This window comes from Prosopis cineraria, unplaced genomic scaffold (assembly GCF_029017545.1).
Source record: "Prosopis cineraria cultivar Desert tree isolate PC_DT_omini unplaced genomic scaffold, ASM2901754v1 PC14, whole genome shotgun sequence".
NCBI classification, from domain to species: Eukaryota; Viridiplantae; Streptophyta; class Magnoliopsida; order Fabales; family Fabaceae; genus Prosopis; species Prosopis cineraria.
In genome coordinates, this window is record NW_026555345.1 from 8,206,987 (window position 1) to 8,233,377 (window position 26,391).

General features: G+C 29.7%; 1 protein-coding gene and 1 pseudogene across 2 annotated transcripts; both read left to right on the forward strand.

The window, feature by feature from the left end:
• Positions 1-17,694: 17,694 nt before the first annotated feature.
• Positions 17,695-20,859, forward strand: LOC129292975 (heat shock 70 kDa protein 18-like). Of its 2 annotated transcripts, none has more exons than XM_054930731.1 (3): positions 17,695-17,969; positions 18,743-20,557; positions 20,661-20,859. In XM_054930731.1, the coding sequence occupies exons 1-3, from the start codon at positions 17,756-17,758 to the stop codon at positions 20,792-20,794; spliced, it is 2,163 nt and encodes a 720-aa protein (XP_054786706.1). In that variant the 5' UTR covers positions 17,695-17,755; the 3' UTR covers positions 20,795-20,859. The 2 variants fall into 2 exon arrangements, with proteins under 2 accessions (XP_054786706.1, XP_054786708.1); XM_054930733.1 differs by having other exon boundaries at positions 18,743-20,451; positions 20,504-20,779.
• Positions 20,860-23,956: 3,097 nt separating this feature from the next.
• Positions 23,957-26,062, forward strand: LOC129292301 (heat shock cognate 70 kDa protein 1-like; annotated as a pseudogene).
• Positions 26,063-26,391: the final 329 nt, after the last annotated feature.

A 26,391-nucleotide genomic window follows, 5' to 3' on the forward strand; every position in this document is an offset into this window, starting at 1 on the left:
CAAGGTTTAGATAACAAGAAAGTATGGTAAGGAAAAAATTGGAGGTAAGAAATAAAAAAATAGACACAAGACATAAGGCCTACATATTTTCTATGTAGGTATTATTATAAAATTAGTTACTTTTTTATGTTTTCTCCTTATTAAATATAACAAGAAAAAAATATATATTTTTCTTGTTTCATTTTTGAAAAATTATTCTTTTAATTCTTCAACTTTTACCTTAATTATAATTTAATTTTTCAAGTTTAACTTATTGTGATTCAGTCCTTGAAGCTTGATTCATTTAAAAATTCAAGGGAGAATGATAGAGAGGTCCTAAAAGGATCAATTAATTCAAGTTAGGTTCTAAGTGTTAAATTTTAAGAATTTATAACTCAATATCTTAATTTTACCATTCTGTTGTGATGAATTTGTAACTTATATTCCAAATTTTAACAAAAAAAATAATTTTTTATTCTTCAACCATGTTAAAATTTGAAAAATAAGTTGCAAATTCATTATAACACAGTTGCAAAATTGAGAGATTGAGTTGTAAATTTTTAAAGTTTGGCACTTGAGACCTAACATAAATTAATTAATCCTTTTAGGACCTTTTTGTCATTCTCCCAAAATTCAATCCTTCCCATTACTAAACTAGACTAATGTTTCCCATGTGTCAAAAACAATAGTACTTACATGGCAATGTGTTAAAAAATAAAAATAAAACAGCCCCTAAAATTAAAAATATAAAATCTAAAATATGAAATTACATGGTAAGAACTCTACTTCCTAGTTCCTTGGCAAATGATTCCACACTCACCACCATCCTCTTTTTCAATTTTTGTTGATATAAATCTAGAAATCTTAAGCATTTCATTTTTTTAAATGAAAGGAATGTATTCAAAATCAAAAGAGATTACATTAAGATATACAAGAATACTCTTAGAATAAAGGTGGGGGTAATCAAAGGTATAAAAACTAACATCCAATCTATGAGCAAGCTTAGCAAAATAATCAGCATAGGTATTAGAGTCGCTACTAACATGATGAAAAAATAGACTCCAATTCTTGTGAAATAAAAAGCAAACATCCTTAATTACATTCAAAAAACGGCGTGAGTTCTCACCTCCTTTAGTAATTAGATTAATAGTATCAATATAAACACAAAAAATATCAACAGTATGCAAATTGATATCCTAATAAAGAAGCAATTCATGAATGATAGCAAGTAATTCTACAATCATAGGTGAAACATTAGTAAGTTTGTAGCTAAAACCTTTGATCCAATTACCTTAAGGGTCCCAAATGCTTCCACCCATCCACTACTACCATTCAACAGCATTGACCCATCTACTTTGAGTTTAGTAGCATCACTTCTACTTGTATCTCTATCTCTGATGTGTTATCTCTTATAAATCAATGAAGTTGCAAGCCTATTAAAATCTAGATCTACACAAGCTCTAAAGAAACTAGAGCACACAAATTGTTAGTCAATTACAATTGCTATATTAATTTTTTTTTTTACATCTATCAGCCTAAAGATCATAATAAATGTAACCAAAGAGGGGCATCCAATCTATTTTCTTATTAAAACTCATACCCGCTACATGATTAGTTCCATTTCAACCATTCCACCCCATTCAAGGTAGTAAAGGTATTTTAGTTCTCTTCTTTGACTACTACTTTCCATTTCTTCTAGGCATTTAGACAATCTCAGATAAGATGCATCGACAATTGCCTTACACCCAAAAGGGCAATTCCCCTTGGTTGCAAGACCTCTCCTCTACCTCAATTTGAATGTGTGGGTTCTTCCATTAGCAAACAGCCACATAAAGGATTTATTTTTTTTTTCATTACTAACCATCTCCAAATCATCTTCTAGATACTATCAATACTTCTTCTCATACTTGCAAACAAAAAAGAGTAAGCAAAATTTAATAATAAATCAGCCGTTAATGGATGATTTTTGGAAGTGTTTCTCCTCTCCTCTCTCCTCACTGGGTGGGCAGACATAGGTCAAGTAGGTAATTTTATTTGGATGGGACCACGATTTAAAATTACAAATAACTTAATTACCTTCTCAATCCACATAATCAGAGACTCTCTCATTCTTATCCATAAGACCTTCACTCCCCATGACCAATTCAATTAGGGGAACATTCATCGTCAACCAATTGTTAAACCAAAAGCTTGTAGAGTTGTTGCTTCTAACTTTGTTGCTTATTCCATCTTTAAATTTATCCCAAACACTACAAATTCCCATCTAAGTGAATGAAGAGTTTTGTCATTTAGTCATAAAGGGCATATTACTACGACCATGTATCTATGTTATCTTGAGTAACCATATCTAAAAGACTAGATGAATTTTTCTATTTCCCTCATTTCACCCCATAGAAACTGATGACTTTTTATCTCTAAATCATTAAGAAGTCTTTTTGGCAAGATCATAGTTTGCATATAATAAGTAGTGAGAGCTAATAGTATTGCTTTAATTAGAGTTATAAGCCTAGCCATAGCTAAAAATCTACCTTTCCAGTTAGACATTTTGTTTTGAGCTTTTTCCATAATCAATGGAAATAATAGATAAGAGGTTTTATTGCAAATAAAGAGAATGCCCAGGTATTTACCAAGATCTTCCGTCATTCCCATCCCCAATCTCCTACTTATCTCAAAGCTCTTAGAGAAATGAACATGCTTAGAGAAGCATGCCTTATTCTTGTTTTTATTCATTTTTTGTCTAAAAGCTTTATAAAAGTGATCAAGGCAAAGAAGAATTGCATCTACTTGATCCATTAATGCATCCCCAAACAAGACTAGTCATCAACAAAGAACAGATGAGAAATTGTAGGTCCTCCTAAAGCAAATTAAGTGGGATTCCAAAGTTAATCTTCAATCGCATCTTGAATCACATGGTTCAACCTTTCCATACATAGAGTGAATAAATAAGGGGAAATAGGTTCACCTTGTCTAGCCCCCCTTGAGGGTTTGAAATTATCCTTCAGATTTCCATTCCAAAGCACTGAGTTCACACAAGCCATAAACACCTCACACAAAGATGGAGACAAACCAATGAGCTTTAAAGTGTCCACAATGAACTCTTACTCTAAACAGTCACAAGCTTTTTCAAGATTCACCTTTACTGCCATTATCCCTTTCTTTTTCTTGATTAATCTCATAGTGTGGATGACTTCTTGAGTTATGATAATGTTGTCGCTACTCTATCTAGCAGCGATAAAACTACATTGATATTCAATAGTGGAGCTAGGGCCCAAACTCAAGGGGTGCAAAACCAAAAAATATAAAATTTTAAAAAATAATTACATTAGGCAAAAAATATAACAACATAAGTAAAATTATACATATTTGTATTTAGGAAAAAAATATACAAAGGGTTTGTTTCGGCAAAAAATGTGTTGAGAAGGTCAATATAAATTTTAGTTTTAGGAGGGAGAAGAAAACTATTACCCAAAAGGACGACTTAATTTATTGTACTTGAATTTTATTATAAAATAAATAACTCTTGATCCATTTTTTTAATAATATGTTTAATGACTATAATTTTTTTGTTTTAAATTTATGGAATTTGAGTTAAAATATCATTTATTTAAAAAAAATGAACCCAAATATTTTTTTTATTAAGTCTAGAGGGTTTAAAATTTTAAAACTAGGGGGTGCAGGATTGTAATGATTACATACCATCTATGTAATTTTCTTCATGTGAGGGGGTACATTTGCCCACAAGCTTTCCCATCACCTTCCTCAATCTCCTACTCAACACTTTAGATAAGATTTTGTAGCTTAATTGCAAAGGGAAATATGATGGAAATCTTTCATAGATTCTAGTACCTCAACTTTCGAGATTAACACAAAAGGAGTAGCATTAATAACTTCAACTGATGAAGGATTCTCAAACATGTTCTTCACCAGATTACAAACATCCTCACTAATAATAACATGCCAAAAGTCATGATAGAAGAATGCTTGTAAGCCATCCGACCTAAGGTTTTTAAAAGCACCGATATCAAAAGTAGCCTCTTTTATGTCATCATTAGTCATCTCACAATGGAAAGCCTGGAATTCACTTTCCACCAAAACAGGAAACACATTCCTCGTTTTGTAGAAAATTAGTCAACTTTGCTCTACCTATGAAGAGGGTTTTATAATAATTGACCGCTAAGGATTTTAAATTTTCTCATTCCAAAATCCATTCTCCTTCCTCATTCTTCAAACCATCTATTATATTTCTTCTTCTTCTAGCAATGGCAAAGGCATGAAAAAATTTACTATTTCTATCCCCCACTTAAGCTAGTTACATCTTAATTTTGATATATGTTAACCTCTAGAATTTCATGTTATTTCATCATATTTTCTTTAGATTTTAATCCATTTTGACTCAATTGTATATGTTTTTATTGCCAAATTAGGAAAATGTGCATTTTGTTTTGAATTTGTATTCTTGGTTTTGATTTAATATTTTTTGTCTAATTTCATGTTATTTTGGTTGAAGTTTTGATTAGAAGCATTTCTGAAGTTTTGTAGATGTTTTTGAAAGACTTTTGGATGAAAAAATAAAGCACAAAGTAAATAATTTTTATTACCTACAAAAACAGTATAAAACTATCAAAATCATCCTAAAGTTGTGACTTTCATTTGTGACTTTTGCCACTATAAAAAAAAATGTTACATTTTATTAAGTCTGAAATTGGTTGGATAAGACACTTATATTCAGAGAGCTCGACTCAAAAGCGATTCTACACACTTAAAGACATTTGGGAGCTTTGTTATGCTAGGATTTGAGCCTTCGATGAGTTAGATCTAAAAGTTGGAGCTTTGAAGAGATTTAAAGCTTTATTTCTTCAGTTCCTTCATTTCTTCTCCATTTCTCTTCTTGTAATCTTGTAATGGCTATGAATATCTTTTGTACTGATAGCTTTTTGATATTTATGAGTAGCTAAACCCTTTGCTATTGGATTATTTTGAACCCTTGTATGGATTAACATTAAGTTTCTTCTCTCTTTTTGTGATTAATAATATGTATGTATGTATTTTACTCTTTTCTTAATGCGTCTAGTTAAGTGATTGGTCACCATTTAGATATTGGGTTCACTTAATTGATGCTTGAGAGGGTTAAGTTGAGTGTAGAATGTGGGTACAATTGTGCAAGATATTTGCATGTTAAATGGATGGTTTTACTAGTAAGATAGATATATACTTGCTAACTTTACATAGTCACATTAGGACAATTAATTTGACTAAACACTTGTTCATGACTTGGGAGCTTGTCCAAGTATTTTTAAAACCCTAGGTTAATACTTATTTTCATTAAAAGCATTTTTGAGAGGAGGTAATTTTGGTGTTATGAAATATAAGGAGGATAAATAATCTTAAGTCTTAATTTGTGTTTGAATTGTGTGAATCAATTGCTTTTCTTTATTTTCTATTTTTTTACTTTACAAAATCATTTTTCACCTAATTATGTTTGGTTCAACTTAGTTGACCCCACTTAATCTTTTGTTTGATCATCATTTTTAAATAAATTCTCAAGAGAATGATACTTTACTTTCATTATGTTATTTGCTATAACCCGTACACTTGCAATGAGCAATAGTACCAAATGAGTTCTTTACGTAAAAGAAGCTTATTGTACTCCTTTCAATGGTTTTGTTCCAACTTGAGCAATAAGTTGTTATCATGTCATCCCTTTGCTCATTCCACCCCTTTTATTTTGTTTAGCACTCATTTCTTGATTTCTTTTTAACTGGGATATTTCCAACCTTCTGCTAGTTTCAGCTCACAACATGCTCAATAAAGGACTTTATTTTTGTCATTCTATGTTCTAGAAGACCAAGCATTCCTAACAACTTTATCAAACCCATCTTCCAAAAGCCACACAACTTGACAACAAAATAGGGGGGATTTCTAATTGGAATATTTTGCCAATTAGTGCACATCAAAATAGGTCTATGATCTACACCAAATATGGGAGGATGATGAACTAAGGTACAGGGAAAAGATTGGCCCAAGAATTATTCATTAAAGTCCAATCTAATCTTTCCTTCAAGATATTCCTTTTCTAAGTAAACCTTTCCCCTACATGATCCACAACTTGCAAACAAAGCTTTTAAACACATTCACCAAACTACAACATGGAGTTTAAATTAGGCCCCAAACCACCACATTTATCATTTGGTTTTAAATAAGCATTGAAGTCAATTATTGCTAGCCATCCTTGCACCATTCACTCTATGGTTATTTTTTACTAATTTCTCCTAAAGGGCTTTGCAAGCATTAGAATTAGGTTCAACAAAAATTGCAAAAATCCAGCAGAATTTACCAGAATAGAGATCATTACTTTACAAAAATCCAATAAGCATTTCAACACAAATCATATAGTGCAGGGTAGAACTAGCTTATAAATACAGGGGGTGGGGGGAATTTGTATGTATGTATGTATATTTTTTAAATAATTTTATAAGTTAAAATATATTATTAGATGATAATTATGTATTAGTATAAATACTTAAGAAAATTGAAAAAAAATACAAGACACTATATATCTAAAGTATTAATTTTTTAAAAAATTTATATGGAACATATAAAAATGTTTATGTTATAAATATGTTTTCATTTATCTTTACATATTGATATTTTAAGCAGAAATTAGAATAGATAATAATAAATTTTTATAAAAATATAAACTAATATCTACATGGAAAATTAAATGTTTGAAAAATTTAAATGACTATTTATTGATATTACATTCAAATTCTGACAAAAATATTAAATATTTACGTATACAAATAGAAATTATGTAAATAATTCGAGACAATTTAATCAAAAAAAAAATTAACTTGTGTGTATATATATATATTATAAATATATAGTTTTTCTTTTAATTAATAAAAAATAATACTAAAAAAATAACCAAATATAATATACTTTATTTCCATTTAAATACGCAAATATAAGAGGAGCAAATTCTGCACATATGACATACGTCCTTGTGTTGCTTTTGTGAAAGGGGGGGGGGGGGGGGGGGGGGGGGCAGTTCGTTTGACACATAATAAGCACTATATATTGAGAGGTGGCCCCTCCTCAAGCACCACGTAGGTCCGTCCTGGTATGGTGGAATTTGAAACCCCGAAAAAACTCACAACAGTGAAGCTCCTCAAATTCCTCTTCCTCACTCTCAGGCCGTGTATTTTGAGTCATGGTCCAGATTTTTTTAATTTTAATTTTAATTTTATAAAAATATTTTTAGATTGTTTTAATTTTAATTTTATAAAAATAAAATTAATAATTTTTTGATAAATATATTCATCATCAATTTAAACAGTATTAATTCAATTTGAGACTCTATGTGGTTCATCTTAATATTATAATTTTTATAAACTGATTATTTAGATGTACTCTGAACAAAACAGATTTAATATTAAATTTTTTTAATAAGTTTTTATTTTAATAAATATAAAAATAAAAAATTTAAATCTAGGCCTTGTAGATAAAAATTTAATCTTGAATCTGAACTGTTCAAAGTACATTCAGATAATTAATTTATGAAAATTACAACATTAAATTGAACCATTTAAATTTAATCAATACTGTCTAAATTGATGATGAATATATCTAGATTGATGATAAATATATTTATTAAAAAAATTTATAAATTTTATTTTTATAAACTTAAAATTAAAAAAATCTGGACCATCCAAATTAAAATCTGAATGGTCCAGATTTGTTGATGAGCACCGCAGTGCTCAGTAGCTTGCTGAGCACCGAAACCAGACTCATATATTTTGGTTAAAAAAAAAAAAAAAACTTTCAGGCCGTGCATGGGCAATTAAGGCTGTCATCTCGTGCCTCCGAAAATATTAACTTATATTTTTTATAATTAGTCGTTATTTTTTCTTTTAAACATTAATATTAATTATATATTTTTATTTAAAATTTATTACTTGTTTATATCCCATATATAACTAGTCATTAAGGAAAGTAATATGAAGATATATATAAATAATACTTTTTCTGATCCCTATTATAAAATGCTTTTAACATCTTTATTGAAATCCAAAATAACAATTAACTCATTTAATATGTCTTAAAATTTAAAAAAAAATCAACTCTACCCTATTAAAAATAGGAAGAGAGAAATATAAAATATACAATAAGATATAAAATTAAATTTACAATAGAGATAAAATTAAAAAAATGAAAATAAATGACTCTCAATATATTTTTTATTACACAGATAAAAAATCTTTTTAAAATATATTTTATAATAAGGATTAAAAGGAACAATACATCAGGCTTTTTAAATTACTTTAGGTCCCAAAACTCCTTCATAAGCTCCAGTCCACTATGTTCATCTCCTTCCTCGTTGGTTGGCCAGACTTTGGATCGCTCATGATTATTACAGAGACGCATTTTTTTTTCAAAGGCTATCTTGTTCTTCGAGGACCAGTGATTGGGGTATCTGCCAGAGCCGGACGACCAGAGAAAGATTATCAAATTGGGATCTCGATGGCAAAGCTTCTGCTGAAGTGAACTTCACTGTCCAAGGAAGTGCAGATTTCATATTTTCGATTTAAGTCCGATCTCGATTCTCGATGGCATTACTTTCCTGATTTTAGATTTCAGATTTAATTTCATATTTTTTCTTTTTTCATTAAAATATGTTTCCGTGTTAATCATATGTGGTGATATGCATGAGAATGCTATGTGTGCACTAATTTTTTGACACACAACAAAATTAGTCTGATTCAGTAATGGGAATGATTGAATTTTTAAGAAAAAAATTAATCATTCAGTCACCATGATTTTGACCTATTATAATTCAGCTTCTGTCTAAACTTTAATTTATTATAACTTACTCCTTATACTTTTAAGTCAGTTGTAACTTTTTTTTTGAACTTTGTTTTTTACTACTTAATCTCTATAATTTTAACCATTTAAATATTAATTCTTATATTTTAAAAAATAAAATTATAAAGATTACAAACATTTTAAAAATTTAATATTTATAATATTTATAAAGATTAAAAGAGTTTATTAATTTAAAATATTATTAACAAATTTTAACATAATTTTAATCTTTATAATTTTATTTTTTAATATACAAGAAACAAAATTTAAATGATTAAAAATATAAGAATTGAGTTGCAAGGGTTAAATTTTAGGAACTATGTTACAACCTAGTCAAAACTTTGTAGACTGAATTGTAATTAAGTCAAAGTTATAAGAATTAAATAATTATTTTTTAAATTTCTAAATAAATCAAATTTTAGGGATTGAGTTTGGAACAAGTTAAACTTTAAGAACTAAATTATAATTGAATCAAAAATTAAAGAATTAAAAGAATAATTTTTTTCATTTTTTTACTTTGTCCGAACAAAGTATCAGGAGCAAGTAAGACAAATCAACGACATTTAAAAATGTTAAAATGTTAACAAACCGATGGTCCTGTAATATAGTAGCATGCAAGCTTATTTTGTAGATGAAAGATTATAAGTTCAATCCTGCTTATAATTTCAGTGTATTAACATCTACCTTTCTAATTAAAAAAATGTTACAAATTTTCAATATTCATATTTAGTGTCCGACATATTTATAATTATTAGACACATATTTGTGTAATAAAAAATGGTTAAATTTTCTTTTCTTTTATTTTCATGATAAAATGTTATACTGTTAAGCAACAAAGTTGCCAAATTTCCATTAAAACTTTTCAAAACGTAAAATTTAATTAATTAGCCGTGATACTTCATATCAATTTTAGGATTTTAACCGCGGTTAAATCTCGGGGTGAATCCGTGTATAGCTAACGTTTTTAACAACCTCAAATAAGATAGTAAATTGTAGATCCTTTGATAATTTTCTCTATTCCTCTATCGATTCACTTCCTTTTTTGTCATTAAATGCAATATAAAATTGCTCACAATCAACAATGTCTAAAATTAAATATGAGAAAAATTAGATTACAAAAAAAAAGAAAAATTAATATTCATTTAATTCGTTCGATTATGTAAAATATTCAAACCCAGTTGTTCCTTTCAAATACCCAACATAAACATTATGACGACGACGACGACGACGACGACGACTGAGCTGGAATATTATAAATGGAATATTATAAATTCTAATGTCTTTCCGTACTTAGTTGCTGAATAAAAAAGTGAAATGAGCAAGTGGCAAATATATGGCAAAGTTAAAAAATAATAAGTGCAGTCCACTGGTCAATGAAATCAAATAAACTTTTTCAGAATTTTGGGTTGAAGCTCTGCAATACGTAACCTTATTAAATAAAAATATTAAAAGTATATTCGAATATATTTATAAGGCCATTGTTGATATGATGAGATCCCAACCAAGTCAGATTAGATCCCAAGCAGATCACATTGTAGGCAGCCTAATAGTTAAAGCATTAGGGTGTGTCTAAATTTCAATTAGGTATAACTAATTGTGAAAAATTAATTATGTTATTAGGTATATAATTAATTTAGAAAATTAATTAATAAGATTAATTTTAATCAAAATTGAAAAGTAGAATGGAAAATCAAACGAAATCATGGTTTCATAAAAATATATCTAAACATCCCTGTTACATGTTAAAATCAATTATAAATCTAAAACTATGATTTTTAAAAAATATTCAAACACTTGTTATACATGCCAAAATCAATTATAAATTTAAAATTATGATTTTTCTTCAAAATATTCAAACACTCCATACATATCAAAATCAATTATGAACCCAAAACTATAATTATTTCATAATCTACTATTATCATATTTTCAAATCATATTTTTACTTATACATTTTTAAAAATTTATCAAAAAATTATATAAATTATTTTACAAATCATACTTTGGATTTATAATTAATTTTGATATATAAAAAAACTGTTTAGATATTTTAAAGAAAAATATGATTTTTAGTTTAAAATTAAGTTTAACATGTATAATAGGTTTTTGAATATTTTGATAAAAACATAGTTTTAGGTACATAATAATTTTAATATATAATAGAAGTGTTTGGATATAATTTTATAAAATCATAATTTTAACGTCTAAAATTGATTAAAGAGACTATCCAAAGTTACACTTAGTTTTGCCATGCTTGGGCTTGGACTCTAGCCCCAAATTTATGTGGTTCTTGCATTCGTACGCTTCTATCGACTGATGATGATCTCCAAAAGTTTTTGTGGAGTTTCTTTTTCTTTTTTCTAAAAAAAAAAAACTCCACAAGACATAATGATTGCAGCCACTTTGAAACCCCACTTACACCGTTGCTAGATCAGGATTGTGAATTTCAAGACACTTTTTCCACTTCTCCTTCGTCTGTTTTTTTTTTCCCTCGTGTTTTTCAGCTGTGTTTGTTGAGTCTGTTTTTTCAGTTATTTATTTATTTATTAGGCTTTATGTTTTATATTAAAAAATATCATAAAGTTTTTTAAAATTATATAAATAATAATTTAATTCATTAAAATATTATAATTTCATTAAAGTTTGTAGGGAATTTTCTATCATTAATAAATTTATATAAATTATTAAATTATTTTTATTAAAATAAAACATTTAATATTGTTATAAGTGTTAGAAATAATAAGAGTGATCACAAATTTTATTTAAATAATTATAACTTTTCTTTTTATGTTCATAATAATATAATAATAAATTATAATTTTACATATTAAATTTTTGATATTGCTATAAGTGTTGAAAATAAAAATTAATGATAACAAGTTTTATTTAAATAATTATAATTTTTTTTATATTCATAACAATGTGACTTCAAATCATAATTTTACATGTTTTTCAATATTGTTATAAGAGCAATTTGGTATTTATATAAATTTATTACTGACATAAAATTTTTTAAAAACTTAATTATAACATTTTAAGAAATTAAATTATTATTTATATAATTAAGATGGATTTTATTATATTTTTTAATATTTCTTGTGTTTTTGTTTTTTCGATACGTTTGTTCTTGGGCTCTGTCTCTGGGCTTAGGATGTCAGTCTCATGATTTCTTGGGCCCTTTTATGTTGCAAGTTTTTCATTTTCCGTTAATATATTTTGACTGGTTAAAAAAAAAAAAAGGAGACATGAGTCATGACGATGAGGAGCCTTGGACAGTTGAGCCGTCATCTTAAGAAAAATTAAAAATTTATGGTCTAAAATTTTATGAATAAAATATGCTTTCATCTGTTCTATTTCACCTTAATAAGGAGTACATCCCTTCTATTTTTAAAATATAATCAAATTTATTTTAAAATTAATGGTCACAAAATACAAATATTTCTCCACTTTTAATATTTCGTTTCCATCCACCCAAATTAAGTTGATTATTAAGTCACAAATATTATATTAAAATGTTGTTCAAAAATTATTCAAGTCATAGAAATTGAATGCATATATATATTTTTTACTTTTTTTAATAATTTAAATTTTTTAGTTATGAAAATTTATTTATTTAGAAATTTTTTAATAAAGTAATTGCATAAGTTAACTAAAATAATATCCCAAACACATAAAAACAAAAAAAAATTAATAAAATATGGATTCAATAGAATAAAAGGTAAATGAGAAAATTACCCTCATCAACTTTATGTCTAGTAGATCTTGAATTTATTTATTGTATAAATTATTTTCTCAATTTTTATAAATAATATAATTTAGTCTCTACTATTAATAAAAGTTAATTTTAACCATCACTTGATGAGAAAATAATTTTTAAAATTATAAAAAATGATCAAAAAATTTTTTATATAAGAATAATTTTTATGTTATTATAATTTTATGTTTCGTTGATTACTTTTCAATATTTAATTTAATTAAATTCTATCGTTAATTTAATTTAATATATATATATATATATTTAAAATTATTTTTAATAAAATATTAATATTTATTTTATGTATAAATTATGTTCCCACTATATCATTTTTCTAATTTCGACACTATGCCTAGGGCCTCAGGTCGATATTGTTACCTAGATAATAAAGACACAAACTTATATAAAAGTGACTCATTACACCTTTTTTGTTTTGGCCAGAGACTCGTTGTCCTTCAGTGACCTGAATTCAACGAATAAATAAATGGTTCGACTATTAGGTAACACAGATAATCTTCCTTCAAAATTGTCTAAGGAACGTCTATAAAACACACACGCGGATTTGAATTTGATTAGTAGCCTATAAATACATTTACTTGATGAATGTTTTAATTATAATTGTTAAATTTTATCAGTACTTAAAAGTCATTGAAATAAATTTTCCTCTAAAAATTTAAGATTTAATACTTTTTAAATATTATATGATAAAATATTTGACAATCACTTGATTAAATTAAACAATCATTATTATGCCATGTGAAATGCTCATAGAATAAATTCAGTCACCAAGTTCAAATTTCACATAACACACGATCACACACTTGCACATGCATGTGCACTCTATATTTACCAAAGTAAATAGAAGCTTCTACTCTCACCATGCAAATACACTTCTACCACCGTTGGTGCTCCATTTTTCTTCTCTATTTTTAAAACTAAAGGTATTGGCAAGTAATGGAAATAGGCTAAGTCAGTCTTTAGAACACACACACATATATATATAAGTTTAGATATGAGCCCAGGTGATAGAATATGGAATAATGGTTAATTAATATAATTAAAATTTATTTAAGATATTAGGATTATCTATTAGAGCTATTTAAATAAGGATTTTATTCATTAAAATCAAGAATTATTGTTTATTTTATTATTATCTTAGATATTAGTATTTTTAATATTATATTTAGATTTATAATTTGAAATTTGAATTTAAGTTATTATTATTTTATTAGTTTTAGGGCTTTATAAATAGTCTTAGAGTTTATCATTTGTATTTAGCTTTTGAATATTATTGAATAAGAGTTTTCGAGAGTTTCAACCTTCTCCCTCATTCTTTCTCTTCCTCCTCCTTTCTCTTTATCTCTATTCCCCTCTCCCTTTCCTCGTTTTACATCAATTTGATACTAAAGCTTGGTTTCACTTCTCTTTCCTACGCGTGAAATCCACTCTCTCAAATCTTTCCAAAGCTACAAATCATCTCATGAGGCCATTGGGTCTCAACTTTATTTAGGCTTAGTTGGCAATATATGAGCTACAACATATACACACATTTAGATTATCAATATGAATATGCTGATTTACCACAATATACTTAACAGTGAAAGGATTATGCTCAACGGTACACATATAATGAATATTAATAACAACATGCCTATTTGTCGTAAGAAACTTATTGACAAGAGAGCCATTAGTATGGTTATAAAGAGCAACAATATAAGCACACAAGCCATCAACAGTATGAGCATACTTATTGTGACAATTATAAGTGTCGCTTTCTCTAATTGAAGTATGCTAATCATAAGCGATATGTATACGAAGATCAATACCGGCATGAGTACATTAACCAACTACAATATAAGCATCTTAATAGCTACCAACATGATTATGTTTATCAATATGAGGATGGTACCTGTTGCCACTATGAATATGCTGACTTTTAGGAGAACATAGACCAAATTTTAGTTAAACTGGATCGCTTTCAGCAAGAACAGAATTGTTATTTTGATAAGCTTCGGAGGGATTATGTTGAAGTTAAGGAGGCAACATATGAAATTAAGAGAATGATCAATCAATTGAGGAAACAAATGGAAGAACAAGCATCAAGTGAGCCAACAATGGTAGAAGTTCCTTCCTTACCAATAGAAGATTCTCTAGACAATGATCAAGTTACCCACTATACACCAGTATAAGTAGCTCATTCTCAAATTGTTTCTAATAAGGGTCAATCTCATTATACTATAACTATTCCTTATCTATATGTCGCATCTCTCAAGGTCATTCCATTGCTTAATACTCAAATCCAACAAAACTCTATCTATTGAAAAGCTTTTTTAGAAATTTCACATGGTCAAACTACTCACTTGTGCCAGCATTTGTTCTTTCACTATCTCATTTGTTGGAAAGGATTTCAAGATCTGTGCACATAGATGAAATTTTATCCTACTCACCCCTTCCTGACTAATTTGTGCAACCTGACGAGTTCTCAAGCAGTGGAAAAATAATAAAATATGAGATAATGGTTAATTAATATAATTAAAATTTATTTAAGATATTAGGATTATTCATTAGAGATATTTAAATAAAGATTTTATTTATTAGAATCAGGAGTTATTATTTATTTTATTATTATCTTAGATATTAGTATTTTTAATATTATATTTAGATTTAGAATTTAAAATTTGAATTTAAGTTATTATTATTTTATTAGTTTTAGGGCTCTATAAATAGTTTTAAAGTTTCTCATTTGTATTCAGCTTTTGAACAATATTTAAATATCCCTAATGAATAATCCTAATATCTTAAATAAATTTTAATTATATTAATTAACCATTATCTCATATTCTATCTTATCCCCCACTTGAAGAACCGGGTATAGTCTTTTTGATAAATAGGCTATAGACCAAGATTTAAACGAAGCATGTCATAGGAAGTAGGCTCTTGTAGATTTATTTGTATATTTTTAATGTTTTTAAAAATTATTTTTAATTATATTTTAGTATTCGTATGAGTATGATATAAAAACTGAAAATATAGATTTACTTGTATTTATATAAGAGAGGAAGTGATAATAATTAATTAAAGAGCTAAAATCTATTTTTATCTTGTAACTATATTTTCATGATAGCATCTCCTAAAGTCAACTTTGACATATTCTTACCCTTAAACGATCAAAACTGAATCATTATCACTCTTGCCGTTAATTAGGATTAAGTTTTACTCTTAATGTTATCCTTATAGGGTTCACTGTCTTGGGAAAGCTGCCATTTCGTTCAAGTCCAGGGATTCCCCAAAGTCCAGTGAGTTTCAACTGTTCTTCTCTCAGATTCTACGGTTTAACCCCAGATTCAGATCTTGACAAATGAGGTCACCAGCACCACCAAACAAGATTGCAGTTCAACCTGAGAAGAATAATCAATCAGGATGGAGATTCTGGAGAGTTTTCGGAGAAGCTGTCGGAGATTTTGACGTTTGGAGGCAGAGTAAGATTGGTGATGGGTTTTGTTCTGGTCCAGAAGATTCGCTGTGGAGGGAGGTGGAGAGAGAGAGAGGAATTTTTCCCCCCTAAATTATGACTTGGATGCCATTTGGATGCCACATATATTATGTGACCCCACATATTTAAGACAGGGAAAATATCACCTAAGGACTCTAGCATTTTAATGCCAAGGATTCTAAAAATTTAAAATTTGACTGCCCTTAACATATATTTGAAATAGGATTTTGGAAAAAAAGATTTAATTAGTGTTTTATATGTCTTATTTTGATATAAACAATAAAACATTCTACTATTAACAAATTACCATGTCATGCACAACAAAAACTCAGTGACCTGGTTTAATTTCTAGTTGAACTAGCATGATTGATAATTACTGAATATTGATCAGACCAGTTCTAGTTTAAAATCTAAAAACATAAAAAAGAAAGAAAGAAAAAGAAACTGAATTAAAAAAACCAAAAACACAATTCAACTTAGACCCCATGTAAAAACGAGAGGCCCAATGAAACAACTTGAACTTGTGTTGGACCATCCCACTCCTTCCCTCTTTCAACCCACACCAGGTGGGACCCACTTTTGTTAGCACAGCATGACCCATCCATCCATCTCTCTCTCTCTCTCTCTCTCTCTCTCTCTCTCTGATTTTTTTTTTAACCTTTTTGATCATGAACTTTAATCAAAATGCCATTAACAGGCAGTACAAAATATTCAACGCTGGGGGCAGGATCCCTCATCATTCTCCAACTCTTGAGGAAAACTTAAAAGATGATCAAAGATACAAAAAGCATTATCTAAACTATGAGAATTTCTAACTTAAAAACTGTCTATCTCTTCTTAATTTTGGCTCAAGTTCACAACTCTTCTCTCTCTCTCTCTCTCTATATTTTACTTTTATCTTTAGTGATTTCTTTTGTTAATCTCCATGATTTTTTTTATTGAAAATATAAACATATATTTCATATTTGTACTTCATAGTATTTGTCTATTTTTTTAGATTAAACTATTTTAAATTTTAGTCTAAATATTTTAATTTTTAGTCTAAATTCATTTCAAAAAAATGCTTGATGATCATTTTGAAAAGAACATACATATTTACTCCGAACTCAACAATTCTATAATATACGTTAAAATTATGTACTATATTCTATTTCCTAGGAAAAAAAACCTAGTTTGTGGGAAACATTAAACACCTCAAGTGTGTATCGGATAAAAATTATACACACACGTTAAAATCAAATATTCCTTGTCAATCCTTGGTGAGTAATTTTCATCATGGGAACGAAGTTTCTTTGCAAGTGACTCAAAGTAGACTTATGGTTTTGAAAATAACAGCTAGAATTGTTTGTTTTGATAACTTCCGGTTACAAAAGGTTAAGGGCAGAGCCAACTATTCTGATAAACTTTTAACCTTGTGATAAGTTCACACACTAGCTGCTCTCAGATAAAACAATGCAGTAGACGGCATAGAATCATAACCAATACTGCAATTTCATTTAAACTTCCAAGGGAATTAATTTTGATAAAATTACCCCAAAATTTAAAAGAAACGATATATATATATATCTCTGTGAAATGCTTTGTCACGAAAGGTTACCTAATTTACTCTCCTCTCAGGTTTAGTCTCTGAATTTCTTCCAAGAAGTAATTTGACTGCGAACAACAAAATGGGTGAAAGAGGGCGAAAACCGGCCATTGGAATCGATCTTGGAACTACGTACTCGTGTGTTGCAGTGTGGCAGAAGGATCGAGCTGAGATAATTGTGAATGATCAAGGGAACAGAACGACGCCGTCTATGGTTGCTTTCACTGATACCCAGAGACTGATAGGAGATGCTGCTAAAAACCAGGCTGCAATAAATCCTACTAATACTATTTTTGGTAATTCATCTTTACGTTCTTTTTTGACTTCGTTGGTTATATATTTCTTGTTCACAAAGTTCAAAACTTGGTCGTAACATAACTTAAATGATTCCTTTTTGGTTGTTAACCAAGTCACAACTCAATCACAAAGCTCTTTTCTCATCTTCTTTCATTCGTTATTAGCCTGATTCTAGTTCTCATGGATCATTTTCTGGGGAGCGGTCTACATGTAAGTCATTATTTATTTATGAGAAAATATAATTATAGGTCCACATAGTTTTATCATGTTTTGTTATTAATCCTTATACTTTTTTTTTTGTTCCAAGTTCTTATAGTTTTTCCCATCTATATTATTAATTCATCTATTTTTAAATATGCTAGGGATGATAATATGACACCAATAATGTTCAATTATCTGACATGTAACTAACATTATTTCACTACTTGTTGAAGTTTAAGTTTTATTTCGTTCATTTTTACAGACTTCAAGCTTGTCTCTTCAACTTTGCATTGGATTCGTTCACTCTGTATTTTGTGATTGTTCTATCTTTTTCTTTTTTATTCTAATATTCAATTTAATATTGTTAGTTACACGTCAGCTAATTTAATATTGTTAGTGCCACATTGTCATCTCTCTGGGTATCTTTAAAAATAGAAGGAATAATATTGCAAATGAGAAAAACTATAAAGACTCATAGCAATAAAAATAAAATACAAGGATCAATAATTATGTTTTCATTTTATTTATTGGCAAAAGAAATTCATATATTTTAATCATAACTATTTTGTAGATGCGAAGAGGTTAATCGGTAGGAGGTTCAGTGATCACCTTGTTCAGAGTGATATGAAACTTTGGCCGTTCAAGATCATAGATGGGATTGATGACAAGCCTAAAATTGTTGTAAATTTTAAGTCACAAGAAAGACATTTTCAGGCTGAAGAAATTTCCTCTATGATACTTGCCAAGATGCGTGAGATAGCCGAGACTTTTCTTGGTTCAATGGTGCAAAACTCAGTTGTAACAGTTCCTGCTTTCTTCAACGATTCTCAACGTCAAGCAACTAAAATTGCTGGTGAAATTGCTGGCCTCAAAATTATGCGAATAATCAACGAGCCCACTGCTGCAGCTATTGCCTATGGTCTTGACAAGAAAGATAGTTATGACCATGAGAGGAACATTTTTGTGTTTGATCTCGGTGGTGGCACCTTTGATGTGTCTCTCCTTACAATTAGCAAGGGCGACTTCAAAGTTAAAGCCGTTGATGGTGACACGCACCTTGGAGGAGAGGACTTTGACAATAGAATGGTCAACTACTTTGTGGAAGAGTTCATGAGGAAGCATAAAAAGGACATTTGTGGGAATCCAAGGGCCATAAGGAGGTTGAGAACTGCTTGTGAGAGGGCTAAAAGGGTACTCTCATCCCCATCCATTGTTGACGCACCCATTGAGGTTGATGCCTTATATGAGGGCATTGACTTTTATTCAACAATCACCCGTGCTAGGTTTGAGGAAATGAACAAAGACCTCTTCACAAAGTGCTTGAGAATTGTAGAGAAGTGTCTTGTGGATGCTAAGATGGACAAGAGCAGTGTTGATGAAATTGTCCTTGTTGGTGGGTCTACAAGAATTCCTAAAGTACAACAGCTATTACAAGACTTCTTCAATGGGAAGGATCTATGCAGGAGCATCAATCCTGATGAGGCTATTGCTTATGGTGCTGCTGTTCAAGCTGCCATATTAAGTGGGCAAGGAATTGAAAATTTACCAGGAATTTTCTTGAGAGATGTTACCCCATTGTCCTTAGGGTTTCATATTCGTGGTGGTCTCATGAAAGTAGTAATTCCAAGAAACACTAGCATTCCTACAACAATGTGGGTTGATAAATGTACTACTGTGGTGGATAGCCAAACATTAATCAGTGTTAAAGTTTTCCAGGGTGAGAGACCAATGGCAAATGATAACAATTGGCTGGATACGTTTGACCTGACCATTTCCCCAGAAGCAAAGGGTGTTCCTAAGTTCAAAGTTTGCTTTTCCATTGATGAGAATGGTATCTTAAATGTGTCTATAGAAGAAATTAGATCGGGGAACAAGAGTGGAATAACCATAGTCAATGGAAAAGGAAGACTATCGAAGGAAGAAATTGAAAGGATGGTTCAAGAAGCGGAGAAATACAAGGCCGATGATGAGAGGTACAAGAAGAAAATTGAAGCAAAGAACGCTTTGGAGGACTACATATATAAAGTCAAGACTACTCTAAATAATGAGGTGATTGGCTCGGGACTACTTTCCTCTGTAGACAGGAAGAAGATCGAGGATGCAATTGAAGGGGCTTTACGGTGGCTACATGTCAAGCAGCTTGCCGAAGTTGATGAGTATAAGCATCAGAAGAGAGAGCTTAAGAGCATCTTTAGAGGCATTATTTTGAAGAAGAGACAAGAATCTGATGCTGGCTCTGGTGCTGGCCCAAGTAATACTAAACCAGAAAGAAAAACCGGAGTCAAAGTCATAGCCTCTGTGGCATTAATTGCTTTGCATGCAACGATCTCAGCCGTTGTTGGTGATTTTATTGGGATGGCTTCTGCTTTTGATTCCTCTTCATCAGGTTGTTAAGCATTTGGAAATTTCGCATTTCCTGATTTTCTAAAACAATATCTGTACTTTATGCATTCTGTTTATGATTTACTGATAATGTCATTTCTTTGTAGAAGGCCTTACCTTGGCTTCATCAGAAGTGGTTTGCAGAAGTTGCTCTCATGCATGTGTTCTGAAGTTGACGAGTCTGAATGTGTTTAGGAAGCTTGAGAGCATCTTTACCCTTGTCAGTTATCACAGTGAATAAGTAGTTTGGATGATTGTGTGCATTTATTAACTAGCTCTTATTTTTAAACAAGTGAGGATATGATTTCTAGCCACAGCACCATTAATTATCAAATATATAAAATAATAACTAATGGAAGTTGAGTCTAGTAGAAGATGTTAATTCTCACAGTATGATGAATCATTGTTTGAATATCTATTGAAAAAGGTGTCCACATTTAGTGTATCAATTAAAATCACAATTTCCTTTATTGAGTTATGCTTAGCTAACCAATACGCCATATTATTGGTTTCCTCTCAATAAGCTCGAACCAAACGATCCAGTTTCCGGTTTTTCCCCCCAATACATGCATTTAAATGGTATTAGTATAAGTGTATATTCAAATATGATCGTATATATTTAATTAATTATAGCTTTTTTAACGTGATTTTTCCCCCACATATCCACAGGGTTCAAACCTTTAATTTTACTTAGGAATTGATCCAAGGTTTATTAAGTCAGCCTAACTTATAATTGATCCAAGAGGGCTTCTACCTTCTAATAAAGTCTTGACTTTGTTAGTCATGGACATTTTTGGTCTGGTTTTAATAGTAGTCAATTATTTATGGGATCCCGAATATACTTCGATCAAATTAATATTTTAATGTAATTAAACATGTTCAAAGCGTGTTTCCTTAATTTGCAAATAGACCTGAATTAACGAGTCTCTGATTTTCTTTTCTAGCCGTATGGTTTCAGAAGAACTGGTCAACGTCAGAAGTGATTATATATGGAGCTTGTGGAGGTCACCAACAACAGTTGTGCAACAACTTGTGCAAGTCTTAGTTGAGATGAAAAAAATTGGGCAAATGGTTTTTCCAAATACCAGAGTTACCACTTACCACACTAGTATTGACGGCCGAATTTTTGAAAATTCTCAAAGGCTTCGCCTTTTTTAAAATAATAAAGACCCTAAAATTAATGTCTGCTCCAAACTTTTCAAGGCTCTTGCGGTTTTCCGTAACCAATTCTCTAATAATCACCCTCTCTTATATGAAGAAAATTAGAAACCTAATTATGTAGAATTGAATTGTTACTTTTGATTACGTTTTTAAGAAACAAACAAATATGTAGATGGGTGAACCCATCTTCACATGAGACCTAAGATATTAATAAAAAGAAGAATCAGAAGAAGAAGAACCGGTCAATGCATGAGAAACCCATATATATACTGCTTGCGTCTTGAATTCCATCACCGTTTACCTTGGTGCCTTTCATCATGTGACGTTCACAATTAATAAAAAGGACAATTAATCTTTTGGTTCTTTTACTTTTGACTTAATTATAATTCAATTTGTAGATTTCAACTTACTCTAAATCGTTCTTCATAGTTTTGACTCCATTTTAGTTCAATTACTGAACTTTAACTTATTACAATTTAATTCCTATAATTTTAATCATTTAAAATATTGGTCCTTATATCTTTGAAAATAAAATTATAAATACTGAAATTATTTTCAAATTAGGGATTATTATTTTAAATTACTAAAACTTTTAATCTTTATAAAGAAAAAAAATTTTAAATAATTTTAGTTGTATAATTATATTTTTTAAAATATAGAGACTAATATTTTAAATTACTAAAATTATAAAGATTGGGTTTCATCAAGTCAAAATTTAAAGATTAAGTTACAACTAAGTTAAAATCATAAGGATTAGGTTATAATGAGTTAAAGTTTAAGGATTAAGTTATAATTTAAGTAAAAGTTATAAGGACCATAAGATTAATTTTTTCTTAATAAAAACAAGTGAATTATTGCTTTTATTATTATGGGACAATTCCAGTAAAGTTTTAAAAGAAGTAATTAATAAAAATTAGGTTTTTTGTAAAATTTTTTTAAAAAATGAATTATAAAATTTTTATTAAAATTTAACTGTCATCGTATTGTTTACAATTTACTCTCTTCAGTCCTATGGATCACCTCATTTCCAACATGTTTTATTAGAATAAAAAAACCTTAAATTTTATTAATTTTATTTTAAAATTTAATAAGTTTTCAAATCTATCCCTAATAAGGAAAAAAATAATTATTTTTAGTAATTTTGCTTCTAACATTTATTAAGGGTATAAAAGTAAAGATAAACATAAAAAATAGTGAAGTACCCTATTAATAAGATCAACATTAATTTTCTCTCTTTACCATATAAATATGATCAGAAAAATAACTATTATTCTCCTTGTTATTATTCGATAACAAAAACTACACTTGTATTTCTTAATTATTTTGTCAAAGTCAAATCAGACCATATGATTATGGCAATTACATTGCCCAATGTGGGTTAAACAAATTAAACAGACCAGATCTCATGAAAATCCAACAAGCTGTGTTTACGTCATCATCAATCATTAAAATATGAAATCAATTATAATTTTTTTTATGAAAGGACAAATTTTAATTAAAAAAATCAAGGTATAAACAGGGGGCCAATTCCTAAATTCCTCTGACCTTCAAGAAATTTGCTCGAAGTAAATACTGAAAAGAAAACTTTTGGGAAATTACAACCATAAAAAAAAAAAAAAAGTCCTACTCCATAGGACTGCGAGAGAAGTTCTCACTGAAGATAAATGGATTGAAAAGACTTTTCAGATTACATTGCATGAAGAGAGTTCTCAAATATAGTTATTTGATTAGTCAAACTCCACATATATAAACAGCATAGTTTATTGCAGGTTTTATTTCAATGTCTGGAAGTTTAAATATTTGTTACTTTTGATCTCATGAAAAATTTTCTCAAAATATAATAGGGACAATTGTGGTAAAGAACCAAATATATAAGCAAATTAATTGGAGAAAAGGACAAGGCTCAGAATTTGCAATTTAATTTTTCTTACACAATCTGCATTTTATCTTCTATAGTTTTTCATTTTTTTCTTCCATGTTCTGCAAGTTATGTCCTCCTACAATTAATTTGTTTATTAAGTCCTTTTCTCCAACTTCCCCAATATAATACAGGACCACTTGACTATTGCTAGCTTACGCTTTTGAGGCAACTTCCTAGCTCGTAAGTCTAATCAAGTGCTTTCCACATCCATCTCATTGCGAACGCTTGCCTATATAAATTTAACTGCTCTTTCTTCTCAGACTCAGAGTTTCTGAATCTGTAGTAGAATTAGAATTCCATTAGCTCGAGAAAGAAAAGAAAATGGGTGACAGATCAGAGAAATTGGCTTTAGGGATTGATCTTGGAACCACATACTCGTGTGTTGCAGTATGGCAGCATGATCGAGTACAGATTATTGTTAACGACCAAGGCAACAGAACGACGCCGTGTTGTGTTGCCTTCACTGATACTCAGACGATGATCGGTAATGCGGCTGAGTCAGGTTGTAGTTAATCATACTAACACTGTGTTCGGTAATTCTTCGTCTTTTTTTTTTTCCTTTGTTCTTTTCTCATTAATTGCTGCTGTGAACTAAGTTGAAAGTTTAGCATCCCTTGGAGAATAAGTAAATGAATAAAAACGAAAAAATTGATGACATTTTAAAATTTTTTCCAGAATCTTGCATGTCCTTTTGACTTGTTATTATCAAAATAATTGTAATGATTTTATTTATGAGATCCAAGCCATTCAATTTTTTTTTGGTAGAACTAACTCATATTAACAATTTTTTCTAAGAGGAAAAAGTTATCAAATTGAAAAATTTTAAGAATAATTCTAATTAATTTTGAGCGTCTGGGCGGAAATGATTTGATTATATTGTATGAGAAGATCAGATATAATCTGTTGTAACTCTCACCTTTTCACATCTGATTTGATATTTGCATTTTTTTAAATATATATTATTATTCATGAAAACTTTTTATTCATTTTTTTTTGTTTTTACTACGGGTCTATCCATTGATGATTAAGAATCATTACCATTTTGTAGATGCAAGGAGGCTAATCGGCAAAAAATTTAGTGACTCATCTGTTCAGAGTGATATGAAGCTATGGCCATTTAAAGTCATTGCAAGTGCTGATGATAAGCTTGAGATTATTGTAAATTATATACCTCGTGAGAGGCATTTTCTTCCAGAAGAAATTTCATCTATGGTTCTAGCAAAGTTGCGTGAGAATGTTGAGAAATTTCTTGGTTCAACAGTGAAGAACGCAGTTATTACTGTGCCTGCTTTCTTCAACAATTCTCAACGTCAGGCGACAAAAAGTGCAGGCACAATTGCTGGACTCAACATTATACAAATAATCAACGGGCCAACTGCTGCAGCTTTAGCATATGGTTTCAACTTGAAAAATAGTTCTGCTGAGAAAAGAAACATTCTTTTATTTGATCTAGGTGGAGGTACTTTTGATGTGTCTCTTCTCACAATTGACCAAAGAAATATCATAGTCAAAGTTGTTGATGGTGATCCTCACCTTGGTGGAGAGGACTTCAACAATAGAATGGTGAGCCGCTTTGTGGAAGAGTTCAAGAAGAAGTTTAAGAAAGACATTGAAGGAAATTCAAAGGCCATTAGGAAGCTGAGAACTGCCTGTGAGAGGGCAAAAAGAACACTCTCATCAGAAGACATTGTTGAAGCGACCATTGAGGTTGATGCTTTATTTGAAGGCATTGACTTCTATTCAACAATCACTCGTGGTAAGTTTGAGAAATTGAACCAGGACATCTTTGATAAGTGTCTGAAAATTGTAGAGAGGTGTCTCTTGGAAGCTAAGATAGAAAAAAAAAATGTTCATGACATTGTCCTTGTTGGAGGATCTTCAAGAGTTCCGAGAATTCAACAACAGTTGCAGCAATTCTTCCATGGGAAGGATCTTTCTAGGAGCATCAACCTTGATGAGGTCGTTGCTTATGGTGCTGCTGTTCAAGCTGCTGTATTAATGAGTAGTGAAGGGACCGATAAAATTGAAAAGACAATTCAAGATGCCGAGCAATATAGGGCTGATGAAGAGATTCACAAGAAAAGGGTTGAAGCAAAGAATGTTTTGAGGGGATTTACAAACAAGATCAAGAATGCTATGCGTGATGAGGATATTCATTCAAAGCTTTCTGAAAGGGACAAGAAGAAGATTGAAGATGCAATCAACCAAGTTGAAGCACGGATCAATGCTAACCCTAACGCAGAAGTTGGGAAGTTTGAGTAGAAGAAGAAGGAGCTTCAAACCCTATTTAATTCCATCATATCAAATACATTGGCTTCTATGGGTGATGGTAGCTCCAGAATAAATAATAAAGGGAATAAGTTGCCGATTCTATTAAGCTTGGGGGTCAGTTGCTTTGCAAGCAACTATGGCAGTAACTACTGGTGATGTGTTTGGATTCACTTCTTTTGCTGTTTCCTGTGTTGCTTCTTTCCTTTTATCTCGTCGTTCTAAAGGATTTGCTACAACTTGGGAACATGTAATTTCAGTTTTTTTGGTCAGGCTTTATGTCGTGTATATGTGTTTTTAAGATGACATTATGGGTCGATGTGCATAAGTTTATATTTGAGTATGCTTACACTTAATACTGTATTGTATATGGTCGTCATTTTACTTATGCTTAATACGATATTAGTAGTTCGCTGAGAAGTCTTACAATAATTATGATTAGACGCTGAGAATGCTTGATTTTCTTTTTGAAACGAAATTTATTTTCT